At 38.9% G+C, this 12,325-nt stretch overlaps 1 protein-coding gene across 1 annotated transcript in view; it reads left to right on the forward strand.

Annotated features, from left to right (window-relative positions):
• ZDHHC21 (zDHHC palmitoyltransferase 21) overlaps positions 1-12,325 on the forward strand; it is a 38,692-nt gene that overhangs the window by 2,079 nt on the left and 24,288 nt on the right. The window contains exons 2-7 of the mRNA XM_086479697.1: positions 1,223-1,319; positions 5,007-5,092; positions 5,180-5,209; positions 6,004-6,102; positions 8,814-8,925; positions 10,454-10,592. Of these exons, the coding sequence (XP_086335823.1) occupies positions 5,056-5,092; positions 5,180-5,209; positions 6,004-6,102; positions 8,814-8,925; positions 10,454-10,592 (417 nt within the window). The 5' untranslated portion in view covers positions 1,223-1,319; positions 5,007-5,055. The remainder of the gene's footprint in view (positions 1-1,222; positions 1,320-5,006; positions 5,093-5,179; positions 5,210-6,003; positions 6,103-8,813; positions 8,926-10,453; positions 10,593-12,325) is intronic.

The following is a 12,325-nucleotide window of genomic DNA, read 5'->3' on the forward strand; positions in this document are numbered from 1 at the left end:
AGACTCATTTGTTGGTCTCATTATTCAGTGGACGTCACATCAGAATTCATATTGGAGGTGACTGTAGTGAACACGTACTGAGTTTATAATACCATTATTTAAACTGGCAGAAACAAAAGGGTTAGGAAAAAGTGCTGTCCAGGCATCCCATAGTAAAAGTATTTTTTGGAAAAGCAAGAACAATTCTTGGTCATGTATGAAAGACTCAGTTATGTTTTGGTAAATCTGAAGCTTTTCACAGCTGCAGGTACTGTTTGCTTTCAAATGCTTTGTGTTTGAGATGTTTATGTAAAAAAAAATGGCTATAAATTAAAGTAAGAGGAAAGAAAACCACAAAACCTCCAAGGTTAGTATTGTGTATTTTATCCTAAATTATTTTGCTGGAAAATTTTTAGGCGTTGCATGTATGAATACTGAGTGTATACGGATATAAATCACTTAATTGTTTCCTTTCAATGCTTCTGTTGTAAACCTGCTCATAGACTTTTTTTCCTCTACATACTGTAGTTATTCTTATCACAAATGAGGCATGCTAAAGAACTGAATTATTTGAGATTAGTCTTCCTTTCTTTTGACATTGTATTTGAAAGAGTAAATACAGGGGTTTTTTTAAAGTATGTTTAAAAAGAGAAGACTGTAAACTCACCTTGTCTGTGAGTTAAATTGGAATGTAGTACTTTCTACCTAATCATCAGAATGTGCCTTTGTTAGGTTTTCTTTACACGGCCACCCCCTGCCCTTACATGTTTATATATGGTATATAAACCAAGGAGGAGAGGGGAAAAAGCTCACTTTGGTGGAGGAAGTCAATATGTTAACATTATTTATGCAGTATTGCTGACAAAAGTATAATGAAAAACGTAGTTTATCATTGTAACAGGCATGCAGGAAGCAAGTGTATCACGATTTAAAGTAACTGAAGTACACTGGCAGTAGTACAGTTTTATGTAGACCTTTCTCTGAACACCCCTATCCTTTTAAATCTATATTAAAATTGTGAAATGACCTAGAACTGAAGTTCAACGAATGCTGGTGAGAATCAGCATGTCAGTTCAGACATGAGAGACAAAGGATCTGGATATCTGTGTGAATAGCTTGAGAGGAAGCCCTGCTCAGTGAGGTGAGGTATGAAGAACAAAACAGAAAGTAGTCTATTACATGCTGCCTTGCAAACCAGTGATGATGATTGTTTGAATATCACACTCTTTTCTGTCTCTTTCAGAAAAGATGCAGAAGACAATGATGAAAAATCTCCCTTCCTTGAGAATGGGGCCTTTTTTTGCATAGTTCCAACTTAATTGTGGAACTTGCCGTCAAAGGTATGGTTTTGGGTGTGTGTGTGTGTTTTTGGTTTGGTTTGGTTTGTTTTTTTTGATTATGAAAGTGAATAATGTCATGCAGGCAAAAGTTGATCACTGAGTTCTAAAAATTTGGGATGTATTTTCATTATAGGCATTCTTAGTGTTTTCTCCAGAATCTCTCTTACTGCTTATTGGTCACACAGAAATAAGTATTTCAGTACTTATTTCTCTCTGTTTTGTTTGTTGAGCTCTTATTTCCCCTTCTGAGGAAGCGCTGTGAAGTCGTGGAATCTCTGTTGCTCTGGTAAGATGGGGAACAGACGAATTCCTCTGTGGTCAGCAGTGTTTCTAGCTGCCTCAGTGTCTTTTGGCCTCTGGGTTTCCATCAGTCTGCATGATTTCCCTTTCCTAAATCCATGCTGACTACTCCCAGTCACCTTCTTGTTCTTCATGTGTTTGGAAACAGTTTCCAGGCTTATTTGCTCCACTTTGGAAGGCATCAGGATGAGGTTAACAGGTCTATAGTTGCCTGGATCCTCCTTCTTGCCCTTGAAAACAAGGTTGCCATTTGCTTTCTTGAGTTCTCTGGAACCTTACCCATCAGCTTGAAACTTTTAAACATACTTGAGAGTGGCCTCACAATGACAAGGCCAGCTCTCTCAACACTCATGGTGGCATCTCATCAGGTCCCACGGAAGTGTTATGTCCATATTGTTTAAAGGTTTCTTGCTCCGATCCTCCTTCACTCAGAGTAGGTCTTTCTTGCGCTGGTCTACAGGGGCCTGGGATTCCAGAAAGCAGGTCTTACCCATAAAGAGCAAGGTGAAGAAGGTGCTTTGACCTTTTTGTATCCTTTCACCAAGTACCTCACCCCATTCATCAGCAGGCCCACGTTTCCCCTAGCCTTCCTTACGCTGCTTGTGTACCTGTACAGATTTAAGACTTCCCTTTTGATGTCCTCATATCCTTCACCAGATTCAACTCCAGGTGGACTTTGGCTTTCCTAACCTCTTTCCAGTACACCCAGGTGGTGTTTCTGTGTCACGTATGTGCACACACTTGATGTGGCCCCACTTCACCTCTGTTTCATTGATCGTAAATATCTCTATGATCCACATCATCCTGCATGCTTTGCTTGCAAACCCTGACCACCACTTCCTTACTCGATTGTAGCTTACCACCTCTCTGTCTCATCATTCCTAGTCAAAGTCTTCGCTTAGCAGACTGACCAGCCTGTTGGCAAAGATACTTTTACCCCACATAGTGTCAGGTGGGTCCAGACCCGCCTGTGCAGCAGTTCTCGATCCTCAGAGAAGGTCCTATGGATGTAACAGCTGAGCCCTAGCTTTTGACACAAGCTGCACAACCACTTGTTTGTCTGCAGAGTCTGTCTACTCCTCTTCGAGTCCTTCTGCTTCACCAGCAAGATGAAGGAGGCACCACCTGGTCCCCAGGCCCTGGCCATCATACTCCAAGCCATGTTGTCATACTTGATATGCTGCTGGTCTCCCCTGGCCATATCTGTGGCTCTCATATGGAAGAGCAGCTGAGGGTAATAGTCTGAGGACCAAACTACTACCAGCCTCAGTAATAGCCTCCCCATGGTTTCCAGGATCCAAGCCCCTGGCAAGCAGCGAACATTGCCAGGTGACAGGTCGGCCTGGCAGAGGTGTCTCTGTCCCCACAGCAGAAAGTTTCCCACCACTGTGCCTTGCCCCGTCCCTGCTCGCACTGCCACAGGACGCAGGCACAGCCAGCTTGGAGGCTTCATTGGGCAGAGCTCCCTGTCTTTGCCTGCTGTTAGGGCAGAATCTGCTCTGTAGGTCAGAACTGCAAGGAGGAACTGTCCTCCTGGTGCCGAAACTCACAAACTCGCAGGCCTCCCCAGATTTGGCATCTCCATGCCCAGCCTGACAGCTCTGCCTGCGTCTCCTCGGTGCAGTGGGAGTTCCTGTAGCTGCAGTGTCTTGGAGGGGATCCGGTCCATCTCATTTTCAGCATCCCTGATGTTGTATAGTCTGCTCATCTCCTCCCACAGCTTCTCTGCTTGATGGGACAGATCCTCCATCAGTGTATGCATAGAAGGGTATAACATGTTTTTTGGTTCTAAAACTGCTGGTTGCCAAAACTAGCTTACAGCAGAGGCACATTAAGAACTGGCAGATTCAGGAGTATAATACTGCATCATTTATATTTCTAGAGGCTGTACATACTTGTGTAGTTTATTAATACCATGTATACAACAGACTATGGTGCATATTAAAATATGTAAAATTTAAAAAGAACAGTAAATACAGGCCTAAATAGTTTTTATGATTATCATGAATTTACAGTTTTAAGGGCACAGCAGCTGTATTCAGTATGCAACATGGGTTTGTAAAACAAGTGTTAGCAAATTTGGTGCGTTTGTAGCATAAACATAAGCATTTAATATTCTGCCACACTTAAATGGACATACTGTTGCACTAGAAGTCATCAAACAAAGCATTATGATAAATAGTGCATAGAAGAAGTGTGGAAAAATGTCAGATGTCTTATTTGGGTCTGATTTTGATTGGAGATCTAGAAAAAAGAAAATAAGACATTAACGAAATTTGTGGATACTATTGAGCAGCAAAATGGTGAATCCAAGTGAGGACCGACAAGCATGAAACAAGTAAGCAAAAACCCTGGAAACAGAGATGTCCAACTGATAAACAAGATGAAATTTCAATGCAACCAGTAGAAGGTGAATGGAATGGAAGGAAATCTGTCTGAAATGAGCAAGTTCCCTGAAGCCCAGAAATCAGGGGGGCTAATGGGTAGGAGAGTAGCTTGGGGCTTATGTGTGTGTTGCAACACAAACCTCCATGAAGACAGCCTGACAAAAAAAGTAACCATAGTAATCCTTCCCTTGCAGGTTCTGCTGAGTAGTGCTTAGAGCTTAGTGCTGTGTTTTTGTGAAAATCAGTTTATGAAGCTTTGATGTTCATTCTGTAAGACTTTGTGGGGTTTCTTCAGTCTAAAATAAGAAAGAACCCAGCACACTAAACTATCAGAATGGAAACCTTGATGTTTTAAGTGTGATTAATAGTGAGAAAACTTAGTATTGTATGATACTTTGTAATGATCTACATGAAAGATGTGGTAGTGTGGTTCCTTTATTGGTTTGCTATAAATGCCACGAAGGAGGTTTTTTCAAGCAGGGAACAATGACAAATTCTTAGGGAAGCTTGTGACTATTTTAGCATACAAGCTTTAAAAAAATAATCTTGAAATATAGTTGGGAGACTACGATAGGTAGGTGGGATGAATCCTTGTATAACAGAAATCATTCCCTGTATTCCTTGTTTGCTTTGCAATCTTTTTATTTTGATGGGAGACTTCTTTTCTTTAATGTTTGTATCCTTTGCTTCTGTCAGGTGACTGACAGTTGTTTGCTGTACCTATTACTTAATAGTTTTCCCAGATACGTGTTTTACTTGCATCTTGATCATAAATGTTACTTTTTAGTGAAATGTAACTAATTAATGAAATCATTAAATGTTTCTGCTCCTGGTACTTGAACAGCATTTGTTAAATGTCTGTAAGTTTTCATTTAATTCATTAAATCAATAGCTGACAGTTTTGGTTTTTTTTTTCCTGTTTGGACGTATGTGGAACCCTGTAGGTTGCATGATACCAGTGAATTTACTCTCTTATTTATTTTTTTATTTATCTCTCTAGGATAATATTTTCTTCTGAGTGGTGACAGATTATCACCTGTTTGTGTTCAATGGGACGACAAATTCACTTCGTGGTTGACCCTCAGGGTTGGTGCTGCATGGGTCTGATTATCTTTGTCTGGCTGTACAATACAATCTTCATTCCAAAAGTCATCCTTTTTCCTCACTATGAAGAGGGACATATTTCAGTTGTGGCAATTTTGTGTAAGTCATTTTAACTTAGCCCTTCTATCTACTAGTAAAAATAGTATCTTTGGGCAGTAGTTAACATATATGAGAAAGGTCAGAAAATAATAAGGTGAAGGATAAAGGCTAAGAGTACTGGCACACGTCCTACATTTTTGTGTTCTGAGAAGTTGAGACACTTCATTCATTTCAAAGATGTTGTGGTAAAATTTGTTTGTGTGGAAGCTGGGGAAAAGCATTAATATGGCTTTTGGATCCTGTAGCTAGAACTTGTTGACAGAATTTCAGGCCCACAGCACTTAGTACTTGTCAGAATTTGAGGTGGTAATACTGATGGTTGACAAACCAAGTTTTGTTTGTTTTGTCATACATCCCTTGACGAGTCAGCTAATATGAGTTATGCTAATAGGTTGTGCTTGGGAAAAGGCTTGAATTTTTACTGGAACCAGCTTTAGAGTGAAGATGATCTATTGGGAATGTCCTTTCACGTAGAGGCTTGGAGGTGTAGAATGATTGGTGCTTATTTGATAAGACAGTGGAGGAACTTCTTAAATACAGCAGTAAGGCCATAGTGGCATCCTGCTGGTGCTATCAAAACAATGTTCACTGCTACCTTTTCCTCACCCTTTTAATTTAAGTCTGAGGATTACTTAATATTGTAGACTGTGTAGTACCAAAAATGTATCTGGAATTGAAAGAGAAGGCTGAGTAGTTTCCAACTCAGTTCTGGAGCATCTATATTTTTGATGCAGTGTATGGTAGATATTTTGTACACCTGAAAAAGACTAACAAATGCTGTTTTATCTTTTCAGGTTATTACTTCTGCTCATTGTTTTGTATAGCTTCATTACTAAGAGCCTCAGTAGCTGATCCAGGAAAGCTACCTGAAAACCCAAAGATACCAATTACAGGTATATTAAGTTGTTTCTGTGTAATTGAATACAAGTTATTTTAATGTCCTCAAAATAATTAGGATTTGATTTTGTGAGATTTGATGGAAACCATGATCTGTCTCTGCTGAAGCCTATATTGTTAATGAATTTAAAATTGGTATGTCACTTTTTAGCTGGTAAATTTCTATAACTGTCCTGGTGTGGACTCAAAACTTCTTTTTCAAAATTTGTGTACCATCAGAAGTTTAGTTATATAGGCACTTTGCTAGGAAACTTTTCCATTGGAAGAATTTTTTTGCATTCTAGACTTTCAAACATGTTTCACATACTTCTAACTTGATAATTAATAAAAAATGTTCAGAAATGGTTAGTCATAATTTTACATATTTTTTCTCAGTAAAATTATAAGATGTTGAAAGTGGTGGTAGAAGGTAGCCTTATGCTGGATTTTACCTGTGCATTTTTTTACACTTCTTTTTTTTTGCAGTGACTGATGTTTGTAGGGAACGTCAACCGAACAAGTGTAAGGCTAGTTACATTGTGTTGCTACAGTGAGAATTCCCTTTTGTCTTTGTGAATTTATCACACAATTCCTGTATGGTATCCAACGCTCCAGAAGTTGGAGGAAGTTTGAAACCTTAATAATTCTCCACAGAGAAAGCCAATATTTTTATGAACTGTTTGGTGCTATTAAGGTGCTTGTCTAGTGCATAGAGCTTTTACATAGCAGTTTAGAATGGAGTAGGGCTATTAAACAGCATGAGCTTTGTCACATTATGAGAAAAAACTTTTTGAATGTAGAAAATATATCAAACACAGTGAGGGATGAATATTCTGTCATGTTTTGCAATGTGATGGATGCCAGGAGTAACGTTTTGCTCTCTCTCCTGAAGTTAGTGAGAATCTAGGATGATGCATTTGGAAACATGACCTGTTTAGCCTCAGCGCTGATGTTATGTTGTGCACAAACTCAGCAGCAGATCGTAGGAAGGGACGTGACTCCCTGGGGTTCAGATGTGAAACACTGATCGCAGAAAATCTCATGTTGGTGTTCTTTCTGCTCCTGGTAACTAAGCCTTTGATCCAGTAAAATGAAATGTGGCTCAGATTTGGGTTCTGCGGTCAGAGTTCTTGCTGCAGAAAGAGCAATGTGGATTCTGCAACCTGAGCTGGAGAATGAAGACACTCAGTACAGTTAAAGATGATTACATTTATGACTGAATGTTCATTTGCCAGCAAGATACCAGGACCAGTACAATTTCCCTTTGTGCACAAATGTTTCTTTCTCTTCTAAGGGATCGCTTTGAATAGCTCTCCAACTTCTTCATGCTCCCTTCATTTCATATGGCAGGGATACTTTGTAGATACCTCTGAAGGTGGAACACTGAGGCTTTTTACTGTGACATTGGTATTATGATCTGGTGTGTGCTATATCAGGGGTTTTGTACTTTTTTAAAGTAGCACTTCTGTTCTGGTATTCTCTACTCTGACAGGATGGTACATTTTTGCATGGTATAAATTATATTAAAAAATGAGGTTGGGTTGTTTCTGAACTGCTGGTAGCTACCCTATTAGGGCGTGACAGCTTTGTGACACTGGATTTATGTGAACAGATTGTAAATCAGTTTCTGTCTGGCATTAGTTTAGTGATCTCAGATATTGGGCTTCTTTACTTCCAGTGTCCAAATGTTATTTTGCAGCAAGAAAGACAAGATTAGAGCTGCCCGCAGGTGGCTTAGAAGTGCTAAATTTAACTTTATTTTGTTTACATAGGGACAATGCTTTACTGTATAACATTTCAGAATGCCCTACTGTAAAAACTAAGCTTATTTTTTTCCTCTGGGATTTATGAAATTTTCTGTGTCACAAAGTTCTATTTAGGCAGAAGCAACCAGTTGAAGTATTTAAGATTCTCAGTCATGCACCTATTTTCTTTAAAGACAGAAAATGTATGCTTTTGTGGGTGGAAGTATCACAGTGTTGTGGTGATTTGTTTCCCATGTGAAGATGAACTTTCTGAATATATAATTTGAATTTTCATTTTCAAAGGCTTTCTTTAATTTTGGTGGTGCAGTGTGAAATCAACAATACCTGAGCTGAGCAACAGTAGCTCCTGGTAGTTTCAGCTACTCAGTATCTCTGGAGATCAGCTTAAAGAATCTCACATTTGGCACCCAAAAATAGTGTATATTTTTAAATACAAGCCTATCTTCTTTCCTTTGGTTGCCTTATATGTAAAGATGCATGTCTTAAAATGCTTTGAGATGGAAGATGCTGCTGTGAAGTGTTTATTGTGTACTTCATTTTAGTTAGTTATCTTTGACGAATTTGAGTAGTAGTATTTCCTCAGGAGGTTTTGGAATGTCAGGGAGATCGTACAATGGTTTTGTCTAGCAGATATGTTTTTTTCACAGTAGACATATAAGAAAATAATTGAATTATGGTATTCCTTGTTTGAATGACAGCTTTTGTGCTGTAATAATTACTAGAAATCACTAGAAATGTGTAGGAAGAGAGAGGATTTTGGAGAAGAAAACTGGCACCGAGTGGCAGTATTATCTTCCAGTTTAATTAAAGTGAATGTGGGAAAAAGGTTTTTTATATGCTGCTTACCCTTCTCATTTCATAGTAAGAATGTTTTTCTCTTTGAATTGCTAGCATACAGATTTATCATGAGTGTGCTGTAATGAGTTTAAAATCTCTCTAAGGTGTCTTTATATTTCATGTAGAACGAGAATATTGGGAGTTGTGTAACAAATGCAATATGATGAGACCAAAGCGTTCGCACCATTGCAGTCGTTGTGGACATTGTGTGAGGAGGATGGATCACCACTGTCCGTGGTAAGACCAGGACATTTGTTCTAACAATCTACTGTTGCTTTAGTGAACCACTTCAAAGTTCATGGTCTCGACTATTGCTCATTTGTCACATTTCTTTCCCAGTAGTGCTTAATCATTAGGCATTTAAAGCAGGGGAAGAAGAGCTTTGGGACTTTCTGATGTCTACAGGTAAAACTGACAGTAAGAACTGTTGCAGTAAGAATTTATCATTGTCAAATTATTATGTGCCATATAGTTTTGGAATATTTGTTTCAAGAATTGGAATTTTTACTCCTAAAACTGGTCTCAACATAATTAATTTGTGCATTGCAGATTTATTTCAGTTGCAGCAATTTAGTTTCTGGTGCTGGAAAAAAATATTTTTTGTAGGAAATTAAACAATATTTATGTTTCTTGGATTGAAATACAAGATTATGATTTCAACATAAGAGGGGATGCTCTTTATAATAATAAAAATAGGTCATGGTTTCAGACAGTTTTTGGTTTTTAGCTTACCCAATGGCTGTGCTGAGTAGAAAATGTTATTGACTTGTACCATTCCTCGCTTGTCTTAGCCACTCCGATTTTGTAGTGAAATTGCTTATTTTAGTGTTTTCTAACTCGTTTTGGTCAAAATGAACTAATCTGCCTAAAATTCTCTGTTTGAGCTTATTGCTTGTAGCTTAAACATTTCTGTCAGCAGTTCTGAGGTATCATTTCCAGCAAGACGTCAATGATGAACTGCAGAGGACAGAATTTTCCTATGTTGATTAGACCTTTTTCAGACTACCCCTTTTTGTCAATTGCTGCTTCAGAAATTAGTGCCAGTATAGTGCTTTTGTCATTATGGCCTAGCTTGGTACTGATGTCTGTGCCAATGCTTGCGTGAAATTGCACCCCAACCACATTTATTGCATCAACGTAACTTCTATGATGCAGACGAGACTTAGATTTCAAAGGTTTTGTATCTTGTACTTAATATTTCTAGAATCCTTGTGATTCCTGTACTCCTTGTGTTGGAGTGTGCAGGAGTTTCTGAACAGAGATGCCTGTTCTGTCTTCTGTGTCTTAGGCTTCTTCCTAAATCATACTTATTTGTCATTGAGGTACACTGTGATCACATTTATTTCAAACCATTCATTCGCATTTCCATTTTTTTGACTCTCTGTGGTTCACAACCAGTGAAATGTGTTAACTATCAGAAGATAGTACATATTACTGTGAAATTTTGCAGGCTTTTAAAAACCAGTGTTGTTACTTGAGTATTACTTAAAATTGTAGGAGTATCTTTGCTATATGTCTCCTGCTCTAAGTAGTGATCTCAGTAATGCAACCTACACTTTAAGTGGCAGCGTAAGAAAACCACTCTTTACAGTAACTGCCATCTCTCACGTGGAGACCATCGCTTTGATTGAGAATGGAGTGAGTAGTCAGTAGTTCTTATGTTTGCTCCATAACTAATCATAACTTCTCCTATTCACAATATCATAACTGCAATGGTAAAGTCTTTATATTTCTGTCTTTATATATATACTTTGTTTCTCTGCAGGATTAATAATTGTGTTGGTGAAGACAATCATTGGCTGTTTTTGCAGCTGTGTTTCTACACTCAGATCCTTAGTTTCTATACACTGATACTTGATTTCTGCCATTACTACTACTTTTTGCCTCTGAAAAAAGAAAACTGGGTAAGAATCTGTTTTCTCTATGACGTGAATAAATAACTAGTACTGCAATGTAATTTCTTTTGGTGTGTAGTTCCTACGTGTTTCTGCTGGCTGAATTGTTGACAGTGAATTGAGTTCATCTAGGTAGTATGTTATCAAGTGAGAAAACTGGTTTATGGGCAGTAATAAAATATCATTTTGAAAGGGTATATGATTTCTATGTGTTAAAAACACAGCATTAGTTTTCTTAGAAATCTAGGAAAGGAGGACAGAACCAGTTAGCTTCCTTTAGAATTGGTTAGAGAATGCCAGGAAGAAGCAAGGAAACTACTTAAAGTGTATTCACATTTCTTTTTACTTTCTCCAAAGTAAATTTATGCAGAGTGTATATCTATCCTAAGTCCCTATTTAAAAATGCTGATATTGCCAGAAAAATGAGATAAAACCTCATACAATCATTCTGAAAACAGAAAAATGTACATTGGTTTTGAAACAGTATTTTGCATTGCTTTGAAAAGGTCATGTGGGATAAGGGAGAATTAAGTTTGATTTGTTTTACTTGGACTATATGCCGTTACCATATTTCAACATGTTGTCATCAGCAAAACGCAGTTGAACACACAAACAGAGAAAATGGACTTATGGGTTGGAATAGAGTAAAAAAATTATGGAATGTCTTCTGTTATGGCATTGAAGTTGTGAAGTCTCTATGTCTGGTGCATTTTTGTATGTGTTACCTGCCATGTTCAGAATATTCAGGAGGTTTTCTTGAAAGTTGCTGGATGCTTGAAAGTGCTATAATAGCAAAGCTGATACTCTTTCTTTTGAAGAAAATGTTGTGAGATCTTGCTCGTAAAGAAACATGAAAACTTCTACCCAAACTCTGAAATGGACTTTGTATTTGTGCTGGACTATGACAAATACAAGCACACTAAAGAGAAAAAGGTAGAAAACAAGTTTAAAATGTATTAAAAATAAGATAACATTCCAGATGTCCTAAATGAAGAGACATGAGACCATCCCAGAAATTGGTAATGTACGCTCAATTTCATTGAGATTTTTTCCAAGTACTGAGGTGCTGCAGATTTTTTTTATTCCATGTTGATGTGATGCCCCAGGGTACTCTCTGCTGGTGATGCCACACCTATCTTTCCAGGCTGCTGGAGGCTGGCCTTTGGTTGTATCATAGAATCGTAGAACCATAGAATGGTTTGGGTTGGAAGGGACCTCAAAGATCACCTGGTTCCAACCCCGGTGCCACGGCAGGGACACCTCCCACTTGACCACCTTGCTCAAGGCTTCATCTAACCTGGCCTTGAACACTGCCAGGGAGGGGGCAGCCACAACTTCCTTAGGCAACCTGTTCCAGTGCCTCACCACCCTCAGGGTGAAGAACTTCTTCCTTGAATCTAGTCTAAACCTGCCCTCTCCCAGCTTCCAGCCATTACCCCTTGTCCTGTTGCTGCAGGCCCTTGTAAAAAGTCCCTCCCCAGCCTTCTTGTAGGCCCCCTCCAGGTGCTGGAAGGCTGCTACAAGGTCTCTTTTCCAGGCTGAACAAGCCCAACTCTCTCAGGCTGTCCTCGTAGGAAAGGTGTTCCAACCCTCTGACCATCTTGGTAGCCCTCCTCTGGACTCGCTCCAACAGCTCCATGTCTTTCTCGTGTTGCGGGCTCCAGAGCTGGATGCAGTATTCCAGGTGGGGTATCACCAGAGCAAAGTAGAGGGACAGAATCACCTCCCTTGACCTGCTGGCC

Source organism: Leptosomus discolor, chromosome Z (assembly GCF_034619465.1).
Source record: "Leptosomus discolor isolate bLepDis1 chromosome Z, bLepDis1.hap2, whole genome shotgun sequence".
Taxonomy (NCBI): Eukaryota; Metazoa; Chordata; class Aves; order Leptosomiformes; family Leptosomidae; genus Leptosomus; species Leptosomus discolor.